Here is a 23057-nt window from a genome sequence, read left to right as displayed (position 1 = left end):
GTTTGTTTTTGTAGATGCCTGTTTTCTTCCTCTGTCTTTACATGGTCTTCCCTCTTGTGTGTTTGTCTTGATCTCGTTCTCTTATAAGGACACCAGTCACATTGGATTAGGGCCAACCCTTTTAACCTCACTTTAACTTAATTACCTCTTTAAAAACCGTATCTCCAGATACAGCAACATTGTGAAGTACTAGGAATTAGAACTTCAACATATAAATTTGGGGGAGGGGGACACAATTCAGCCTATAACACTCCCCTAGAGTTTCCAGGAGGAACATGAGTCTGCCATCACTTTGATTTTAGGACTCCTCTAGAACTGTAAGATAATGAATTTGTGTTTTTTTAAGCCATCAAGTTTGTGGTAATTATTACAGCAACTTAGAAAATGAATACAATTGCAAATAACCTGAATTTATTAATAGGAGACTGATTAAATTATAGAACATCTATACAATGGAATATTATACAGTGATCAAAAATAGTGAAATGTTCATTGATAGGTAAATGGATGAACAAAATGTGGTATATACATACAATGGAGTATTATTCAGCCTTAAAAGGGAAGGAAATTTTGACACATGCTACAACATGGATGAATCTTGAGGACATTTTACTAAGTGAAATAAGACAGTCACAAAAAGACATATACTGTATGATTTCATTTATATGAGGTATCTAGAGTAATCAAACTCATAGAAACAGAAAGTAAGATAGTAGTTGCCAGGGGCTGTAGGAGGAAGAAATGAGTTTTTTAATAGGTATAGAGTTTTGGTTTTGCAAAATGAGAAAGTTCTGGAGGCTGATTGAAGAACAATGTGAATATGCTTAACACTAATGAACTCTACACTTAAAAATGATTAAGATGGTAAATTTAATGTTACTTCATTTTACCACAATTAAAAATTTTTTAAATAGTGAAACAAAGATACTAAGTTAAAAAGGCAATGACAGAAAAATAGGTATAGTGTTCTTGCATTGTATATTTTAGAGAAAGGATATATATATACACACATGTAATGCTTATGTGTAACAGAGTATCTCTGAAAAGATATTCAAGAAACTGGCATAGTGAATATTTCTGGGAATGGGATTGTACAGAACTAAGAGATTACAGGACTGGGATGGAAAGAAAAATTAAATATTCTCTGACATTTTCTGAATTTTGTTTACCATATGCATATATTACATATTGAAATAATGATTTTTACTGAGCTTATAGACACAGGGACAGATTAATGGTTGTCATTGGTAAGGGGTGGGCAAAATGGGTGAAGGGAATCAAAAGGTACAAACTTCCAGTTATAAAATAAATAAGTCATGGGAATGTAATAATAATTTTAAAAAGAAATAATGGTTTTTAAATGTGTATTAGGGACCTCAGAGAGAGTTTTCTCAGTTAGGTCATCCTTAGGCTATGAAATCACTTTATCAGTCCAGTTACACCTAAGTGTCAGGGTAAATAAGATCTACTTCATGTCTTGGCCTTTAAAGGGTTAAAAGCTCTTAGTCCCAAAGTGGTCATCAGACTTTAGGGTACACATGTATGTTATTTATGTCTAACAGCATATTTTCAAAATCTCTAGTTTAAGAACAACTACAATGTATATTTTTCACTTAAAACCCCAAAAATAGTTGAGGGAGAAAAAGATGGAGGAAAAAGAAAAGACAAAAGAAATGTAATAGTCAATGTTTTCTGTTTCTTAAAATCACATAACCTGTACCAAGAATAGAATAAAAGAAACTTAACAGTAACAACAGGTTTTGACTCTTGTGGGATTATTTCTTAAGACTTCTGCTTGCAAATTGTTAGGTAACTGCACAAGTTAGATTTTAACACTCTTCAAAACATCCTTCTTAGCACATGAGTCCTTGCACCATACATTCCATATAAAGATTGCAACGTTTTATTACTATAATTGTTGCTTAGAAACTGTTCTTGAAACTTCTTGTTATATATGGATGTGTTTTCCTTACTAACAACCTTAGCCCATGTTTTTCTCCAAACAATACGTGGCCAAAGGGGCATATTTCCACAGAGCCATATCCTTATATTTGTGGGTCTTGCATATCCATAAAAAACAAAACAAAACACCAAAACATTGTTTTTGGAAACTGTTCAGATATCTTTCCCTTTGGTTTGCAGTTTTACTGTAGCTAACTCAGCACCCAGAAAAATGCTCAGCGGGGTTACTATAAATTATAATTAATGACTCATTGTGAGCTCAATACTTCAGAGTTATGTAGGGAATACAACTTTGTATCTATTTAGAAGTGAAACACTTATAGTTTTATAGAAGCAAAATTTCCCTGGATGGCAAGTTTCTTGAAAGCGAATATAACCCAAATGTGTAAGCCTTTTTTTTTTTACGTGTAGGAGGGAGATTATTATTACTGTAATAATATTTGATGTTGTTGTTGTTAGAAACAGCAGTAGTAGTAACATCAGAAGCAAAATCATGCTAAATGTTTTTCTTATATTACTTCTCATACAGTCTTCCCAACGACCCTATTAAATAGATGCTATTGTTGTGCCCATTTTTATGGATGAGGAAATTGAGCTCAGAAAGATTAGATAATATGTTCAATATCACAAAGCAATTAAGTGGCAGAACCAGGATATGAGCTCAGTTTAGTTAAGATTTAGGCTTGTACTTCCAACGCAAGAATATGAATTCGACTTTATTCTCTTCAAAATTCCTACTAAAATAGCCAAAGGGACATTAAAAAAAGAAGGAAGGAATGAAGGAAGGAAGGGAAGGAAGGAAGAAAAAGGAAAGAATATTGATATCTGCACTACAAACTGGAGAGGATCACCATCCTCATGCTAGAAGAAACATTAGAGGACTTTCCATAATATGAAATTCAGGCGAGACCAGGTCATAAGTAAGACAGTTCACTCTGCAGAATAGTTCACTCTACAGAACCCAGGAACTAGCAATTGAAGTTACCAAGTACCTCAGAAGGCAGAGGAAGAATTCAAAATGTCCTTGCCTTCCATTAGGATTTAATTTAGAACTAAATGTTAGTTGCAAATAAATACTTGTTCTACAAACTGATATTTTTAATGCTACCAGCATACTTAAATTGATACTTTGTATATTATTGAATTGAATTTCAAGTAATAAGTATGCAGTAAAGTCTTAAAATAGCTATAAGAATGCAGGTGTCATTACACTACCTCTTTAGTGAAAAATCATTTTCAAAGAGCTAGTGTAAACATGCTGAAATATGTACAGACAAGAATGAAAACTTTAAAATCTTAACTAGTTTAATTTGGATTAATTAATTTATAGTTTTCTCTGTTTTCAGTTTATATATGCTGTGGCAGTGACAAATCACTTTTGATATGCTTAATATTATCTATATTGTCATCTTTTGTGATAAGAGATTTGGGGAAAATTTAAAGCAGCTTTGATTTCTACCTTATTAATTCCTTCAAATATTTAGTTATTTATTAAGCCTTTAGCTTTTCTAATATGACTTTTAGAAATCTTCAAGTATTTTGTAGACTAATTTAAAAAAAAGACAAATGAAGAGTAAGTGTTATTTTTCCCCCTCCAAAATGCAAGGTAGTAAGAAATAAAGAGATTGCATTTGTAGGATTTAAAAAATGAGTTTAAATACTTGGTTGTTTTTGTTTATTTTCTAAAAGAGGAAGAGGGAGGAATAATAGAAGATTAGACTTGGTTATAAGAAGAAAAACCAAAAGTAGACAAAAGATCATGGTAGAAAAAGGTAAGAAGGAAATAAACAGTAGAAAGCAATTACCAGAAATAATGACTCTGAGCTTTACTTTCTTTCATTTAAGTTGATTTGCACTCTCAAACTCTTAACCTCTGCAGATATTCAGCTGATTGAAACAGCCTCAGCTTTGAAAGATCAAAGTAGGAGTCAACTAGAATAGCCATAGAGTAGTTATATATGATTAAGTTTAAGCCAGCGGTAGTGAGAAGTTTTAGTTTTTGTTTTTTTTTTCAGAAACTTTACTGAGATATAATTGACATACAAAAGACTACATATAGTTAATGTATACAATTTGAATAGTTTGGACATATGCATACACCTGTGAAACTATCGTTATAATCAAGGTAATAAACATATCCATCACCTTCAAAAGTTTCCTTGTGCCCCTTTGGGGGTTTTTTTGTTGTTTGTTTTGTGCTAAGAACATTTAACAAGATATCTACCCTTAAAAATTTTTTTAAATGCACAATGTTGTTAACAATAGGCACGTGTTGTTCAGCAAATCTCTAAAACTTACTTATCTGGCATATCTGAAACTTTATGCCCACTAAACAGCAACTCCCATTTCTTCCTTCCCCTCAGCCCCTGCAACCACCACTGCTACTATAAGTTTGACTATTTTGGTTACCTCAAATAAAGAGAATCATGCAGTATTTGTCCTCTTGTGACTGGCTCATTTCACTTAGCATAATTTCCTCCAGGCTCATCTATTTTCTCATGAATGACAGGATTTCCTTCTTTTTTAAGGCTGAATAATATTCCATTGTATGTAATACCACATTTTCTTTATCCATTTGTCTGTCAATTGGAATTTAGGTTTTTTCATATCTTGGCTCTGGCGAAAAATGCTACAATGAACATTGGAGTGTAGATATTACTTGGAGATCCTGATTTCAGTTCTTTTGGATTTATACCCAGAAGTGGGTTTGCTGGATCATATGGTAGTGAGAAATTTTGATTACATAAGCATATATATCTCTATATAGGGATATATATATATCCTAAATAACAAACATTCGAATGGAATTTAATGGGTCAGAGTTGGAGCTTTTTCTCTTTTTTGTGTGTGTTGTTAGTTATAAGGGAAAAGTACTCTGTATTACCAGCTAATTGTTTCACACCTTTGTCTCATTTTTCTTATCAGTCTTTTAGACAGATTTTGAAAAAGAGATTGGAGAGTGGAAGAAAGGTTTTAAATTGTTTTGTGGAATCTGTCAGGGGGATTTCGGTAGGGCATGTCTTTTGCCTCTTCTTATAAACACTTGTTAGCAGAAAGCTAATGAGGCCATGTTAGTGGTTAGATTTCTCAAGCATGTCCCATGTTGTATTTTAAAGCCTGTCTCTAAACGTTTAGTCATATCAAATATGTACCTTTGAAAATGGAGATACACAAACACAATTCTGTCCATTCTGGGAAGAGTCCAGAGTACATATTATAAAGAGTTAGCACCATTTTTACAGAAAAAGGATATCCAAATTGGAAACCAAAGAAATGCTTCTGCTAATCAGACATAATCAACTTTCCAATCACCTAACCAATTGCCTGTTGGCTTTATTCTCTCCAAAATAGCCATCGCTAATCATAATTGCAGCTTCTCACCTATGAGCTAACACTGACTCAGTGATTTCTGCTGGCTTTTTCCCTCATGCTTGTGGCCCCCTTCTTCTGGATCTCTGAAATGATCTTGTTTATATTACAGAGCTCTCATTTGGAAGGCAGTGAATCAGCAGCGTTACTTTGCTGTGAATGTGAAGAATCAGAAATCTTTAGTGATTCCAATGTACGTAGGTATACGATTTTATACAGCCTTTGGTGATTCAAATGAAAGCTTTTGGGTAAATTTATCTCTTAAATACAATTGGGATAGTGTCTATTATTTTATCTGTTTGGCCTCACTCAGCCAAATAGTCTGGGAAGGCAAATAAGTGGCTTAGAATGAATGCATATATAAATAGTATTATATATTTGTATGCGTAGTAATCTCTCCTCAAAGCATATCTATCAAAGTAGAAAATGTATCACCCTGGAACCTTGAGTGAGTTTCTCTCAATAGGGAATATGATTGTTTTTGTGGGGTTTGTTAAATTTTTTTATGGTCGGTAGTATCCTTTTCCTATGACAGCTGCTTGGTATTGGTGCTGCCAGTGGACCTTTATTCCCCACATACATAGACCTTACATATCCTGGCTATTGATAATGTTAAGCCAAATAGTGTTATAATTACTGGGCTGGAGAGTCAGCTAGATCATCTCAAATGTAGAACTAATTCCATTTCCTGAGATGTTATAGATTTTATTTATCTCATCTGACCTCCAGTTGCTTTAATTATTGCAAATTGCCCATGGGATCAGGCTGAAGTTGGCAAATGACTTAAATTGACTTTTTAAAAACGTAAATATCTCTTCCATACTAGCCTTTGCTAGTAGGCTAAAACTAGGTTCTGCAAACCTTCATGATAAAAATCTGGGTTTTGTCAATTTCAGGATGTTTATTGTGTATAGTAGGCAGTCTATAAATATTGCTGAAGTTTCACCAATAGAACCTCTCCCCTCCCCCTCTCTGTAAGCCGTGCCTCTCAAGTATATCACTGTAGGACTGCCTGCTCTTATACTGTCTTCTTGAACATGGCATAATGAAGGTGATCACTATGGTAGCACCTCATTCAACTATTGTATTGATTTACCTGGCTGCACTTCATTCAACATTGATGAAAAGTCTGGAAAGGCATGAAGTCATTTATTGTGACTCACTAGTAGCTGGTATGGTGCTCATTTCCCTAGTGATCGAAAACATTAACTGATAAATTCTTATGAACACTCATTTATTATCAACATTTGAGAGTGGAAAGGTTGTATTCTTTGCCCAGTGTCGTGTGATAAGCAGGGGCAGCACTGACGTCAGATCTCAGCTGACAGTCATAAGTGAGCTCATTATTAGCAAGCAGCATTATGATTGGTGGAATGTGTACCAGTCTCCTGTATACTACCCTTCAAGATTAATTTGTTCAGTCTATAGTAGAGTCCTCTGGACTTGGACTGAGTTATTGTTTTAGCTGATTTTGTCTTAAAGAGACCAGTGAATGACAATCCACATGAAGAATATTCTTATGAAGTTGGACACATGATGAAAAATAACTCTAATTTTAATGGTTTTCTTCCTTAGAAATAATTAGTTGGGTGTATGTATTTGCAGATTACTCTAGATTGCTTTATTTTATTGCCAGAACTTTCATTCATTTAAATCAGATTCGTTGTCTTCTTTTCCTCTTGAGGAGGCAAAGATGGTTATGTGTACTTTGCTGGTGTTTTTAAAGATATTGGATCCTCCTCCTGTTTTGTTTGCACGGGGAGTATTTCCTACACTTTTTTCACTTTTCTCAGATCCCCATTCCCAACCTCACATCAAAGAAGATTAAAGAGCTCCTTCCCAATTCGAAGGTTTAAATGTAAAAACAAAATTATTTGTAGAGCAAACAAACAGATTGAAATCCTCACTTTGAATTTTCTTCAAAGGAAATGGTATGGGATCTTGATAACTATTTGTAATAGAAGTTAACTGATATAAAGAAGAGCAGAAAATAAAGGCAATCACTGAAGAACTTTCTTCAGTCTTGAGATGACAGAACTTTGGTTAGCTATATTCGTTTATTTACTTATGCATGCATTCATCTATTCACCAAGCATCATCGGGCCCAGGGCTGTGGGGGTTAGGTATAAAATATACAATCTACCCTATAAACAAACTTTTGGCAATAAGAAGAATATGGTCTGAGGTTCTAATGTAAAACATGGTGACTATAGTTGATAACACTGTATTGTATAACTACTAAAAGAGCAGAACTTATATATTCTCACTAGAAAAAAATACATATGTGAGGTGATGGATATGTTAATTAAATCAGATGGGAGGAATCTTTATACAGTGTATATGTATATGAAATCACCACAATATTCACTTTAAATATCTTACACTGTAATTTATCAATTATACCTCAATAAAGATGAAACTTTCAAAAAAATCTACTCTAGAAAAATGGATAAGCTATGCTTCAACAAATTAGTTTTATGGATATTCATGGAAAGCCATGAAATGGAGAGGAGAAAATCATTCGTATTCAATAAATAGGGAGAAGAGAAGAAATCTGTGGATGAGTGGTAGAAAATTTGGCTACAGGCAAAAAAGGAATGACTCTATCTGGAAGAGGGCCGGCTGCCTTTGATCTCTTGGGGCTTTCCTGGGAGGAGTATAGCCAGGTCTCTGTCCCTTCTCTAGTCTCACTCAGCTTCTAGGGAACCAGGTAAAGGTTAGAAGCAGCTACTTGTTCCTTCTGCTGTGTACAGGGTTGTTGGAGGCCTCCATAATGGGAGAAGGGACTACCTGCCCCAGAACAAGATGACAGTGTGATTAGAAGAGATCATGGAGGAAGAAGATACTGGCCCTAGCTGCAGGAATTTCACTTTGGCTCTAGATAGGAAAGAGTGTAAGCAGTGACTAGAGCAGGTTGGGATACTAGTGGCTTCCACAGCCACTGAGACTCCTGAGTGTCCTCTCCATTCCCCATCCCATACCTACTGCTATCCTGCCTCAAAGGAGAAAAAACTGCATGAGCTGAGATTCCAATTACTATTTGTGGGGAATCAGCTGAAAACAATTGGATTCACTACTATTGTAGGGTTATTTCTTCCCCAGCCTGGAGGTCAGGAAAATTCTTGTTATATTACTTTACTTCCTAAGAATACAACTAATTTCTTTGCCTTCTTTTCATGCTCTTTGGATTCCACTCCCACCCTATCAGACAAGAAGATGGATGCATATAGGTGGTTATACTTTTTTTGTGGTCTGTTCATTCCTTTGCTTGGATATTACATCCTTGTGCGGAATGCATTTTCTCTCTATGCAATCAAAGCATCTTTTATGTTTGAATAACCCAGTGAAAGGAAGAGGTGTTAGCCTTGTGTTATTAAAGAAAAGAAGAAAAAAAAAGGCACTCTCAGAATCAAATGTGGAAAAGGCAGACAAAAAGAAAATCTAAAATATAAGAATTATTTGGTTTAGAATACTTTATATTTTAAAACTGTAGATTCGGATTCTCCTTTAGGGCAGGATAAATATCTTCAGAATAAAACGGTATCCTTGTATATGGCAGCTTCTTTGGAGGTTTTTACATGTTCTCACTTTGTGAGATGAGAGAATGGCTTTGGAGAGAATATTTAACCTAATACTATGTTCAAAATAAAGGATTTAAGAATTTTTTAAAAATTATTAGTATTAAGATAAACCCTAATTCAAGGCCTACTATGGAGTAGTGTACCTGTGGATTGAAGATAGAAGAGACTTGAATCTTCAAGATTCATCTGAAGCATCCTGTTTTTTTCTTATATGTTTTAAGTCTTGGAATATGGTATGTGGGATAATAAAAACAATGAATGATTTGTTAGCTCAGAAAGTAAAACTTTTGCGGGATGAACTGCTATCATTAAATTTACTTTTGTAAATCTCTAGAGATTACGAGTACAAACATGATGCTTGTAGATAAAACTACAGATACAATAATAGCAAACTGGTTGTCTGGAAGGTGGTGATGGTGTCTGGGCTGACAGCATGTACATCAGTCATTTCTGATGATTTGTGTTTACCTCTTCCTTTCAGCTCTCTATACTGTGTGTATTTTTTATTTCTTTTTTTAGACTCATTTGCAGAGACATAATTTCACTAGCCAACACACACAAATATAAAAAGCAAGGGGAAAAATTTGTTGCCAAGGAGATCTGGGTTTTATTATGGGGTTCAAATGGCCAGTTAGCCAACAGCAAGCAGCTGTCCAACCAGAGTTTGAGATTGTGTGAATTGTTTATGCATAACCTCTGCTGATTAGGGCACCTGGTCAGAAAAGGGGATCAAAGTGTTGCTGGTGGGAAAAACATAGTTTCACCATGATCAGTATTATTATTTTTTGCACTGGAAGGGGTTCTGATCCAATTGATTACACTGGTAGAAATCTCCTGTGATGTTAAACTTATTTTACTTTGTTCAAGAATAAGATATAAGAATAGCTTGACTATTTTATCCTAGAATAACAAATGAGAAGTAATTTTCAACTTTTCTTTTTTAAAATTTTACTCTTTTGAGTTGCTTATTTGAGGAGAAATGAGATTTGCAGTAATCTTGGGTACAAAGGCTATTTTTAAAATTAGCTTTATCATTTACTGAGTGTTTCTCATCATGGCTGCACATTAAAATCACCTTGATCTTTTAAAATAATTTAATAATAGGGTCTCTCTCCCCACTGTCCAGTTAAATCAAGATCTGTGTGAGTGGGACCCTGGTATTGGATTTTTTTTAAATGCTCCCAGGATTATTCTAATATGAATCAAGGATTAAGCACCACTTTTTAAACTCTAGCTATGCTCATTTTTGCACCTCCAAATCAGAGCTTCTGTCTGCGACATGTTAACATGTCTTTCTTCGAAGGGCTGATAAAATGTTATATTGACTAGAATTATAAGAGTTGACAGCATACTTTTGATAGCTCAGGTACAACATAATTAACATCTATTCCTTAGCTAGGCATTTGTTAAAAGAGGAGTAAGGCTCTGAAATTAGGTGATTCACAAATCCTCAGTAATCCTGTGACAATGAAAGGTAAAGTTTTCTATGAGGTTATTACTCTTCCTGTGTCAGTACTGCTGGGAGCTCACATAAAGATGAAGAAGTAAAGAGCACTTTTATACTTTGTATATTATACCCTTATTGAAATAAAATATACTGAAAAGCACACTTTATGTATATCTTGATGAATTTTCACAAATCGAAGTGTTCACAAACACATCAAGAAGCTGTGCAACCTTTACCTAGATCAAGAAATGGAGTATTATCATTCCCCTCCACCAGTTCTCTCTTCCACCAACTCCCCCTACCTTTGCTCTCTTCCAATCACTACTCATCCTCCCAGCCATCATTCCCCAGAGATAACCAGTATCTTGACTTCTTGACCACATGATTTTCATGTGAGCATCAGGCTATGTGCTTTAGAGCAGGGATCCTCGACCCCTGGGCTGCTGACTGGTACTGGTTAGTGGCCTGTTTAGAACCAGATCACACAGCAGGAGGTGAGCAGTGGGTGAGCGAGCAAAGTTTCATCTGTATTTGCAGCCATTCCCTAGCGCTAGCATCACTGCCTCAGCTCCACCTCAGATTATCAGGCATTAGATTCTCATAGGAGCATAGGTCCCAAAAAGATTGGGGATTGCTGCTTTAGAGGACCCTCCTGACCTCCAGAATCAGCTCGACATCACGTTTATAATAGTTTAAGAGCTCAGGCTCAAGGTTCAGACAGCCTGGGTTAGAATCCCACTGCATACTGGCTTTGTGACTCTACTTCTCTAAGCCTCACTTCCCCCATCTGTAAAATGGAGATAATAATGGTACTTGTTTATAGAGTTGTTATAATTAAATGAGATAATTTATGTAAAGTATTTAGGGAGCCTGATACGTTATCTGTGCTGAGAGAAAGGACAGATACAAGATTCCCTAGTGTCACCATCTCTTCAACAGAGTCAGAACAATGCTACTGTTATTTATGGGCACAATTAAGTTCATAGTCCAACCCCGGAGAGAAGGAGGAGGAAAAAGTGGGCATTCTTCACTATCCTTGATTTAACTTGCATGACTAACTTGTAGCAGCTTCTAAAATATATTATTTAAATTCATAAAATGACTATTGAAAGGCCAAAAACTTTCTCTTATGAATCTTTATATTCTCCACAGGGCCTACCACAGTAATTTGCAAATTGCACATAGTTAATGGCTTGGCTAAAAGAATCTAAAAATGCTTCAGGCACACCATGCTTTCCTGTACTGGATTTGTATTGGTCAGAATTCTGGTCCTTCTTTTGACCAGCGACATATTTTTGAGACATCTGGCATAATAAGACAGAGAATATAGCCAGTGAAATAATTGTAGGTAGAAACAAGGAGCCTAATTTACAAAATCAACCAAATAACAAACTCCAACTAGCTAAGCTGTCCTTTCATAATATGAGGCAGGACTTTCTCAGACTCTCCACCCCCCTACCCCCCCTGATTATAGCTTGGAAATAATTTACCCTTTGGAAGGTAATAAGACAATTTATTGAGCACTTACTATTTTCCAGACATGCTAAGTGATTTACATACAATTTAATGTCGAATCCAAGTCTTTTAGTATTTCTCGTTTAAAGCTGAAGAAACAGAGGTTTGTTTAAAGTATGTGACATGCTGGTGGTAATAGCCAATTCTGCCTGACACTTCCTGCTTGAGCTCTTAACCTTATGCTGGATTGCCTTTGCCCTTGAATGGAATATTTTTATTCTGGTGCTATGAGGTCAGGGGCAAATGGAATAGTGGTTCTCAGCTCTGGCTTTGCACCAAAATAATTTGTTGACCCTTTCAAAAACAGACACTCAAATCTCACTTTTGGAAGTTTCTCATTCAGTGGATCTTGGATGAGTCTCAACATCTTTATTCTTTCCAAAGCTCCATAGGTGCTTCTTCATTTAGCCAGAGTTGAGAATCGTGGTTCTTAGAAATTCCCTAGGGTAGAATTAAATTAAAGATTTGGGAGCATCCAAAGACTGATTTTGGAATATTACAATGACACATTGTTATTAGAAGTGTAGAGGAGGAGATAGCTTAATAACAATCAGGTTTCATGTTTCAGGGAGTGAGTAAGACAGTATTTATCACTGGAAATTGGATATATCACTGAGATATTTTATAGCCAGATTAATTCTCCATTCTTTCTATGAATTTCTCGAGTGTACTCAAGCACAGTCTTTCTCAACCCTAGTTTGCCCTCCCAGATATCTGTTTTCTCAGTGCCTGGGGGGAGTCCTAGTGAAGTTGCAGTTTCAAAGCTATTAGACAAGAACTGCTACCCCTGGAGAGGGCGGTAGGTGGCCCTGTTTAAAACAATGTCTTGGGAGAGTTGTAAATTTAACAAATTCTTGATCTTGATGGGTCTTGTCTTCTGAGTTCTTCTTAATGCCTTTTGTTTATTTTTTTGTCATTTTACAGTGTGCTTTGGCAGCAGGGAAGGGTTAGTAATTCTTCCTTTCACTTTAAAATTAGGAAAGTTGAGTTACAAAGACTATGACTTGCTGAGAACTATAACTGAAATAACGGCTAACATTTGTTGAGCATTAACCATGTGCCTGCAAAGTGGGCTTCCAGAGCTTTTTGCTAATTGCCGGGCTCAGTATTGCATGCAATGACTATTTTGTAGTACATGAAGTAGGCAACACTGAGCAATTACTCCCACCCTGATAAGAGCTTTTCCAGTGAATCACTTAAGGCAGGGATCCCCATCCCCGGGCCACAGATCAGCATGGTCAGGTCTGTGGCCTGTTAGGAACTGGGCTGCACAGCAGAAGGTGAGTGGCAGCAAGCAAGCAAACCTTCAACTGTATTTGCAGCCGCTCCCCAGCATTAGCATCATCGCCTCAGCTCTACCTCAGATCATCAGGCATTAGATTCTCATAGGAGCACTGGTCCTTGGTACCAAATAAGTTGGGGACTACTGGCTTAAGGAATCTTTCTACCTCATAGCATCCCCGTATAAGGATTTCATAAACAGGTTGGCACCCTTAGAAAGTATACAAATAAAATCCCACTCCCATTTGACAAGAGAAATAAAAGCCAATTGAAGCCAAATAAGCTTTTGATTTTTATATTGCTTACATCATGTTGCCCTTAATAAACAAATTTCTTTTTCTTAAAAAAAGAAAAGAAAAATATATTAAGTAAAAGTTTAATGAATATGTTTGGTAATAGGAGACAATAATGGTTAAGTGAATTATGGTAATATTAACTCATGAAGTTAATGAAAAACATGAAAACTATAGTTTAATGAAAAACATGAGAACTATAGTTCTATAAGAAATAGTATATGAAATGTTAAGTGACAGAAGTAAATAAAATGAAAATTTTTCATTTCTACCTTACTCTTAGGACAAAATAAGTTACAGATGGATCAGAGAATTAAATGTAAAAAAAAATGGCATTACAAGGAAGAGCATATAGAAGAAACATTTTTTATAATCTTGGAGTATGACACAAAACCCAAAGCCATAAAAGAAAACACAGATGAATTCAAATACATAAAGTCAGAAATTGTACATTAAAAGCTTCTATAAATAACATCGGAAACATATTAAGAAAAAGATTTTTAACACATGACAAAGCTAATTTCTATAATACATAATGCGTTCTACACATTTTTAAAGATCAGAAACAATAGAATGATGCAAAAGAAATTAACAAACTTTAACAGAAAAAGATACACAAATGGCTCTTCAACATATGAAAAGATATTCATTAGTCCTCGTAAACATTTTTTACCTCTCAGATTGGTAAATATCAAAAAAAATTTGCTATTGCATTGTATTAGCAGAGGGTAGTGAAAGAGGCATTGCTATATGTGTATTGTTGGTAGAATGTAAATTAGAATAACCTCCATGGAGGACAATTTGGAAACATCTATCAAAATTCTGAATGCCCATAGTATTTGTTCCAGAAAGTTTCATTAGTAGAAATTTATCCTCTAAAAATATTCCTCTATTTATGAAATTTCATATATTCAAGGATAGTCATTGTAACATTGTTGATAATAGCAAAAAATTAGAAGTAGATGTCTATCAAATGTTTCCATATCAACTAATATGGAACTGTCTCCTTTTGCTAAAAGAAAATACAGGGTGCAAGGCAGTATGTGTATCATTTGTGTGAAACAAAATCAGAAACAAAAACTAACAGAAAACATTTATATAGATTCTTAAATATATCTAGATTGTACCTGGTAATATACATAAAAATTTTAAATGGCAATTATCTTTAGGGAGAAGAACTTGTGTTGGCTAGGGGAGCAGGTGTGAGATGGAGACTTACTATTTAATGTTTATCATATTGTCCTTTTTGAATTTTGTACCATATGCATGTGTTACCTACTTTTTTAACCTACTTTTTTAAATACTAAAACCATTTAAAAGAGGGTGGGGGACAAAATTTCATAGCCATCATTTATTCATTCCACAAATATTATTTTAAAAGAAAGAAGAAAAAGATAGCGCTTTTTCTTTCTGCCTAAAACCTAGAGAGACAGATAGATAAATAAAATTATTGTGGTAAGTGTAATAATGGAGTAGATGTGTATGCTAAGTATAGTTGTGGCACAAGAAGAGAATAATCCATTCTTTGCTTGATATGTCAAGTTTAAAAATGAAAATTTACATATATACTCTGATTACAACTACATAAAAGCTATATATAAACAAATAACAAAGAGGAATTGAAACTCACAGAGGAAGACTTAAATATATGAGTTTCATTCAGTTGGTGAGGATATAAAGGATTTTGGAGTATCTAAGTTGTATTCACATTTTAGAATCAAGTTTTTGATTATTTACTTTATATTTTTAAAAAGTAAAGTAATCTAGGATTCTGTAGATTTTCAGCTCCAGTTTAGCATCTCTTACTTGTACTCTTAAAGATGAGAAGATAGGAAATACTGCATTTGCCCCCAAGTTAATACAGGGGATAAACTTATTACCACACACACCTTTCTACTTTTATCCACTATTTAGGCGTGAATCTCTCCAGGCTACTATGAAAAGCCTTAGAACTGATTAGTGTACAGGTTTTATCTGTATAAGTGTTTAATTATCTTCAGAGGGGGTTTCTTTCTAAATTTTTTGGTATATAACTGCCTTTTTCTTTCCCAAGCAACTTCTTTAACACTAGCAGACCCTTACCAGAGCCATTTTTAGATGCCTTAAAGGTGAGCTGCAGAGCAGCCAAGACTATATTAAGCAAGAATTTATGGCCTTTCCTGTTATGAGCTACATATAACAAGTAAATACCAATTAAAATCCACTGGAACATTAATCAAATGTGATGTTGCTGTGTCATAATACTTTAAATTCTACCATATGAAGTTACGTCCAGGTCTTATGATCAGCTCCATCTCTCATTAAGTCATATTTTAAAGCACTACTGCTTCATTTCCGTCTCCATTTGTGGATTTCATTGGTCTGGTTCTGTGCCTCTATCTTGAACTATTTAAACTGGCTCAGTCTGGAGCAGTGGAACCAGGCACAATACCGAAAAAAGTGGAGCAGAACTGGCCTCGATACTTCCTTCACTGCCTATAGTCACACTTCCTTGCCTGACCCCTATACCTTCAGGGCATGACCTTTTCATTTCTTATGTATACCTTTTATTCAGTTATTCTTTCAGCAAATATGTACAGCATACTTCCTATGTGCTAGGCACTCTGCTGTTTGCTGGGGATATAGCAGTACCTATAACAAACATGGTGCCTCCCTTTGAAACTTACGTTCTAGTAAGGAAAGGTGGTGTCAAACAGCTAATTATGTGGTGAATTTTTAAGTTATAATTCTGAAAAGGGGAAAGTACACCATACAATGAGAATATAGCAAGCCAGGACCTGAGCTGCTTAAGTGTTAGTGATCAAAGGAGGGCTTACTTGGAGAACTGGTGTTTTGAATTCTGCTCTAAAAAGTGAGTCAAAGTCAACTAGAGAAAAGCTGAATGGAGAGAGTAGGGAAGGAAATACAGGTCAGGACACTTATGGCATGTTTAAGGAACTGAAAGAATGCCCATGAGGTTGGAACATAGAAAATAAGAGAGGAAATGCAAGATGATGCTGGGAAGGTCAGAAAAGGCCAGATGGTGCAGAGTCTTGTAAGCTAAATTAAGGATTTTAGACTTAATTCCTCAGACAATAAGCCACTGAAGAGTTTTCAGTTGACGAGTGAGAAGGTTAACATTTTTGAAAGGTCTACCCGGCTTTACTTTGGAGAATGGACATCTGTTAAGTTTATTTTAGCCATAGACAGTTGGGACTTCATTTTTCTGTGATTTGATTTGGTTAACCCATTCATTGGGGTTGGAGCTCTTAATAAGAGAGAGGTTAATGGAAAGGTAGTGTGGCATGGTGGTGAAGAGTGTGTGACCCTGGATAAGTTACTTCTGTAAGTGTCAATTTCTTTATTCAAAGAATGAATATAATAGTATACCTGCTTCATGGGGCTATTGTGATGATTAAATGAGATACTGTCTGTAAAACACTTAGATTAAGGCCTCCTGGCACATAGTAATCCTGTAATAAATGTTAGCCACTGTTACAGTCTAACAATCTCAATCTGTTCCTCTGAGAATTACCCATTCTTGGTGGCCCTTGGAGTAGTTTTCCATCCATAAATCACATGTGGACTTGTCTAGCCACCATCACTGCACTATAGGAATCTAGCCTATTTAACTAGTAGAGAAACATCATGCATGAAGTTTAATTTTACAAATGTCTTTTGGAGATGAAAATGGAAGCTGAGGAATGGTTGCTTGCTTTAACCCTAGCTATAGTTTTGCTTTGAAGCTTGCTTTTTACAAATACCAATGAGTGGGTTCTGACACTTGCAGGAAACTCAACAATGTAGTTTGTTGCTTGGAAACATCTGTTTCGCACAATACTAGGTAACTACTGTGTGTAATTATACTGCCAAGCAAAACTTCAAGTTGATCAATGTTAATTGTTGACAGTATTTGAAACGTTAATAATGTCTCCCCATAAACTGCTTTTCCAAAAAAGATTGTTCCAGTTTTACAAAAGATTTAAATGCCATCGATTTCTTCATTCAGTGAGATATAAGTCTAGGTCTGGAAGCTAGGCGGGATCTTCTAATTTAATATTTTCTAGAAGTTAGTACATAGAAAGTGTGTTTTCTCTGATGCTTTAAAATTTGCCACATTACATGCTTACAGAAATTCTCACTGTCTGACTTTTGTTATCTTTAGCCTATTCTCCAAAATTGTACATTTCTGCCTTTGATCCATTGTGGATCTAGGGAAAAGAGATAAATCATACTATCTTTATATGAGGCCTGGGGAGTTTTGGGTAGGTGGGAATCTGTTCTAAAAGTTTGCAGTGGATTCAGAACCTGTCCAGAAAGTCGTTTTGTGTGTGTGTGTTTAAATTTGTCTTCTAGCTTGATAACATAGAGGGCAGGATTTGAAAAGGAGTTTTGCTGCCAAGTGCTACAAAGGAAAAAATTTTAAGTTTCTTATGTAGTCAATGAGAGTTCACTGCAATCAAGTTTACTTACTAAATTTATCAGAGACTTCCTGTGGTAAGATGGTTCACTGATGGTGAATAATTCCATTTTTAAAATATAAGTGAGCTTTATGTGTTGTTTTTTTCTCTGTCCACATCATGGCAGCAGGGAGGGTGTTGAGTGAGAAAGGAATTGGCCAAAAATAGTGCTTTACCCAGCTGTTACAGGAAGATAAACAGAGGTTCTACCACATATAACTATCTTCTTTAAAATGATTAAGTAATACGTATATAGCATTACTACTAAAACCTAAGTGGGGTGGTCTTATGTTGATCTAGAAAAATGTTCACATACAGACACTGTAGCTATGTTGGTTTTTTAATATACTCTATTCTGTTTTTGTTTTTCTTTCATTGTTTTATGTTTGCCCCTCTCAACTTCAAGAAGCTATACTGAAGAGTGTACCAAGTCACAGTGTATGCTACCTGGAACTTCCTGAGAACTGAGCATTTTATTCTTGCTGAAAATTTTTTACCCAATTTTAGAAGAATGACACATGGGAAAACCAACTTTATTTTATTGCTGTTGATTATTACTTAAAATAGGAAAAGGAACTTAATCTTTTCACTTCTTCATCAACCACTTAATATATGCCACACACTGTTCTAGTTGCTTGGGATACATCTGTGAACAAATCCAAAAAGCACTGCCCTATGAAGCTTATAGTCTGATGATTGTTGCCATTTTACCTTTTGCCTCTGCCAAATAAGTACTGGATTCAAATCCTAGCACAACCAAATGTTGTCTGTGAACTTGGAAAGTCATTTCTCCCTCTTTGATCCTTAAAATTGTAAGCCTAGTAATCCTGTTGTCATGTTATCATTCATTTGGATGTCTTAAAAATCATGCATCACATTGGTTCTTGTTAATTGCTTGGATTTGTACTCAGAGTAGCCTTACGCAAAATAACTTAAAGAAATTTTGTCCCAGGATTTACCTGTATATGCTCCCTGGTGTGTTTTTACAACTGATCTGAATTAACATCAGCAACAATTTGTATTATGAAAGCCAAGGCCACATGAGTTTATGTTTATAGAATTTAATCTTACACATGTCATCAAAGTTGGAAATGATGGAGGAAATGAAATGACAGTTTTCTGAGTAAAATAGCTGCTGCTTTTCTTTCCTTTTGCGAGCCTATCTGTTCTATTCCATGCGATTCTGCTGGGACCAATAATCACCTGGCCTTGCTTTTCTATCACTGAGATGGTCATGTCTGCAGACCCATGTCAGGCTGGTCAAAGTACCCCTTTTGCCTAGACACTATAATTGGTTCAGGGTAGCACATGACCCAAGTAGGGCCAATGAGAGTCATGTTGAAAGATAGGTACAGATGCTGGGGGTAAAAAAGTTCTTTTTTCTGTACTCTGATTAAGAAGATGATAAGTGTTTGGCGTGATTAGTGAAGAATAAGAAGGAAGCATAGTCCAAAGAGAGGGAGAGCGGGGAAAATAACATCATCAAATTTCTGAATCCTCCTTGGATTTACCAGTTATGTGAACCACTACTACTACCTTTTTTTGTTTTTCTGAAGTCAGATTGTTTGTGACTGAAACCATCTTGTATAATACAGTATCCTTATTTATTACTGTGATAGTCATTTGTGTTTGCCAATATTTCTGGTTCTCCTTATTCCAGATACTGGTAGGATAATACTATCTAGGGGAGTTGGGCATGGTCATGTGACTGCTTTGGCAAATGAGCTATGTGACTTCTGTCACTTCTAGGTGGAAGCCTAGAAGTCTTAGCTAATGCATGATTCATTATATTTCATTCTCCTTGTCATAGTGATCAGCCATATCCCAGATGAGAGGGTAACATGGAACAGTATCTCCACCAACCTGCATGTAGCATAAATGAGAAACTTATTATTTTAAACCACTAAGATTTTTTAAATTTATTTTTAATTAGAGTTGAAATACAATATTATATTAGTTTCAGGCATATGGCATAGTGATTAGACATTTATATACCTTACAAAGTGATCACGATAAGTCAAATACCCATCTGACACAATATAGTTATTACTATATTACTGACTATATTCTCTATGTTATGCTTTACATCCCCATGACTAATTTTATAACTGGCAGTGTATATTTTTCAATCCCCTTCACCTTTTTTGTCCATCTCCCCTGTCTGGCAACTATCAGTTCATTCTCTGTGTTTATGAGTTTGTTTTGGTTTTGTTTGTTTGTTTTGTTTTTTAGAGTCCACATATAAATGAAATCATGGTATTTGTCTCTCTCTGTCTGATTTATTTTACTTAGCATAATACCCTCTAGGTTCATGCATGTTGTCTCAAATGCCAAAATTTCATTCTCTTTTATGGCTGAATAATATTCCATTATATATGTGTACACCAGGGTGGGGCAAATGTTATTAGCCAGGTTAATGGAGAATGACATATTGTACCCACTTGTGCCAGGCTAGCTAGATGGGAGAAGAGCTCAACTACGAACAATGTTGCCCACTAGTGCTTCCATCTCCTGAGAGAGTTCCCACCAATCCCTGTCCTTCCAGCCCTCACCCTAAAGTTAGTCCATTTAATTCCTCCCCATTTGACCCAGACTCTTCTCAAACTGCTACCTGTGCTCTGGAGCATGGAGCAAGTGAGTTTGTTCATGAACTCTTTCAAATATAGCATCACAGTCTCCCACAACCCTTTGTCAAACTCGGATATAATCCCCACTGGTATTCAAAGCCAGATGTTATAGGGACTCTGCTTCCTGGTACAAGTGCCGCTGACTGGGGAGCCCATTGTAGGGATCGGACCCTCACTCCTCAGGGGGGACCTCTGCAGCCAAGATATCCCTCTTGTTTATTCATCACCATACCATGGATATGGGACAGCCACTCTGACTGATACATTTTCTTTATTAAAATATTCTAAGTATTTCAGGTGAAAAATATTTTAATATGATATCTAAAAACACTAATGTCCACAGAATAAGATTATTAAAATATTTAGTATATGAAGTTATTCTAGTTCAGTATTAAGCTATAGTCTGTAAGCAAACAATTGTACTTCCTGGTTTACCATACAGGAACTAAATTTGCTTTTAGAGCTGTAATCTCTGACCAAATTATAGTTGCCTTGTTTCATGTTATGTGGCAGGACAAAGTCTATAATGACAGGTGTTTATAACTCATACTATGTAAGCACTCTAGCCTTGCCCATGACAATTTCTCTTATGTGGCCAGGACAATGATGACATCTCTGTAACCAGGCCTTGCTATCTAAAAATAGAGAAACCAGACAGGTAGGAGGAAATGATTCAAGGACAAGTTGAACAAAAGCCTGATTTGCAGCCATGTAGTATCAGTATGGGAGCCTTGAAATTAACATAGCCTTTGGGAGATAACCATCAAGGAAGGTGCCTGTAGTCTACAAAGTGAGTGTATAATACAGGTGGCAGTGAGCTCTGTGGACATGAACATCCTCTTTGAGGCAATGCCATTTGTTCATGTCACATAAATATCCTCTTTTCTCCAACCCCAGCAAGATTTGTCACTGAAATTTTAGGGAATATTTTGCTTGAAAAAATTTTAGGGAATATTTTGCTGGGGGGGCGCGCTGTGGAGAGAAAGAGAAAGAAAGTAAGAGGGAGAGACAGAGACAGACAGACAGATAGATCATGAGAGATCTTGATCTTCAATATCTGTTGAACTCGCCAGCCCATGTGAAGTGGCAACATAGTCTCATGGGCATAGCACATTTGGGTACTATGATTTTTCTACCTGTGTAATAGAAATAGAAGAATGTTTCCTCTCTTACCTTTGCTTGATTGTATGCATGGGAAAATGTGGTACATATGTATTTGTCAGGACTCTTAGTACAGAGTAATAGAAACTGGTTTACATAGGAAATAAAGGTTATTTGTTGTTGAAAACAAAAGTTATTTGTTGTTTCATGTAATTGTTTCAGCCAATTAGAGTATGACATCCCCTTGCCAGCAGTTGGCTTAAGCAAGAGCGTGCGATCCAGTTCAAAACGGTCAAATGAGAGGGAAGCTGAGGAGTGGGTGGGGGTGCAGGAGGCTTCTCGGAAAATTTTCCTTATCCTTAAGAGACAAGGGGAAGAGCTGTTTTCTTCAGCTGACCATTCTTGGATATACATGTGAAGGATTTGGAATGTGGCAGTCATCTTGGAATTATATTAGCCTGAGAGCAATGCTGACACAATCAGGATGGCAGAGCAAAAGATGGGAAAAAATGCATTCTTGAAAAAGTTCAGCTTTTCCTTATCGTTTAAGCCATTTTTTGGTGGATTTTTTTTTTCTTTTATTACTTGAGACTAAAAAACATCCTGAGTAATACATAGAGATATTTTAGGTTCCTCAGACAGAAAAGAAGCTGTTTGCTACATAGTTCCACTGGACCTAGTAGAGTGCCTTGTGCATAGTTGAAGCTCAGTAAACATTTGTCAGATAAATGTGATTGTCCTTATTTGTATTTATAATTGAAGCACTAGAAAAAAACACCTTTCTTCCCTTTCTCTAACAGTTCAGTACAAAAGTTATTAAATGGGACTAAGCATGATAGGTGTCTTCAGGTAAGCACCAAGGCCTAGTGTGGGTGAGATATTGGAGCCCAAGAAGAGTGAGAAGGTTATTGACATGGAGGAGGTGCCCTAAAGCCAATTAGGGCTAGAGCCTGAGTATAGTGAGGAGGGAGTCCCGATGAGAAGGAAGGATTAAGGAGCAGCCCATATTGAGCCTTAGAGCCTGAAGAATGGGAAGAAGAGGGATATTGGCCCGATGAGAAGTGTCAGATCCTAAGTGGAGTGAAACGATACCTGCTTATATTGGAAACTTTACTGTAATTTTATAATGACACGTATCTAAAATGCACCTCTTTCATTTTTTAATGAAAATTTTACAAATTTTCATTTGTAAAATGAAAACATTTGGCTAACATTTGGCTAACATTTCTAATGTGCCTTTTAAAATATGAAATTACTGTTTAATATATTACATGAAATTTCTTAAAGATGTGTCTGATTAAAGCAACTTCACCTTCCCAGCAAGTCAGCTTATTTTCTATAATGCATAAATTTTGTTAATTATAATCTGCATTTCATCTGTATAGAAAATATATATTTTTTAAATCCCCCTCCCCACCGACACACACTTCCACTCCTGACCT

The 23057-nt window shown here is 35.8% G+C and overlaps 1 protein-coding gene across 4 annotated transcripts in view; it reads left to right on the top strand.

Annotated features, from left to right (window-relative positions):
- SSH2 (slingshot protein phosphatase 2) overlaps positions 1 to 23057 on the top strand; it is a 223245-nt gene that overhangs the window by 47361 nt on the left and 152827 nt on the right. For 3 of the 4 annotated variants that reach the window (XR_005658057.1, XM_039886176.1, XM_039886175.1), the window contains exon 2: positions 5444 to 5524. The exons of the other annotated variant lie outside the window; for it this stretch is intronic. Coding sequence is in view for 2 of the 3 variants with exons in the window: in XM_039886176.1 (XP_039742110.1) it covers positions 5444 to 5524 (81 nt within the window). In the remaining variant the exon portion in view is untranslated. The remainder of the gene's footprint in view (positions 1 to 5443; positions 5525 to 23057) is intronic. 4 annotated transcript variants of the gene reach the window in all.

Source organism: Pteropus medius, unplaced genomic scaffold (genome assembly GCF_902729225.1).
Source record: "Pteropus medius unplaced genomic scaffold, Ma_sr-lr_union100, whole genome shotgun sequence".
NCBI classification, from domain to species: domain Eukaryota; kingdom Metazoa; phylum Chordata; class Mammalia; order Chiroptera; family Pteropodidae; genus Pteropus; species Pteropus medius.
The sequence above is the reverse complement of the archived record's forward strand: the minus strand, read 5'-3'. Positions and strand labels throughout refer to the sequence as shown.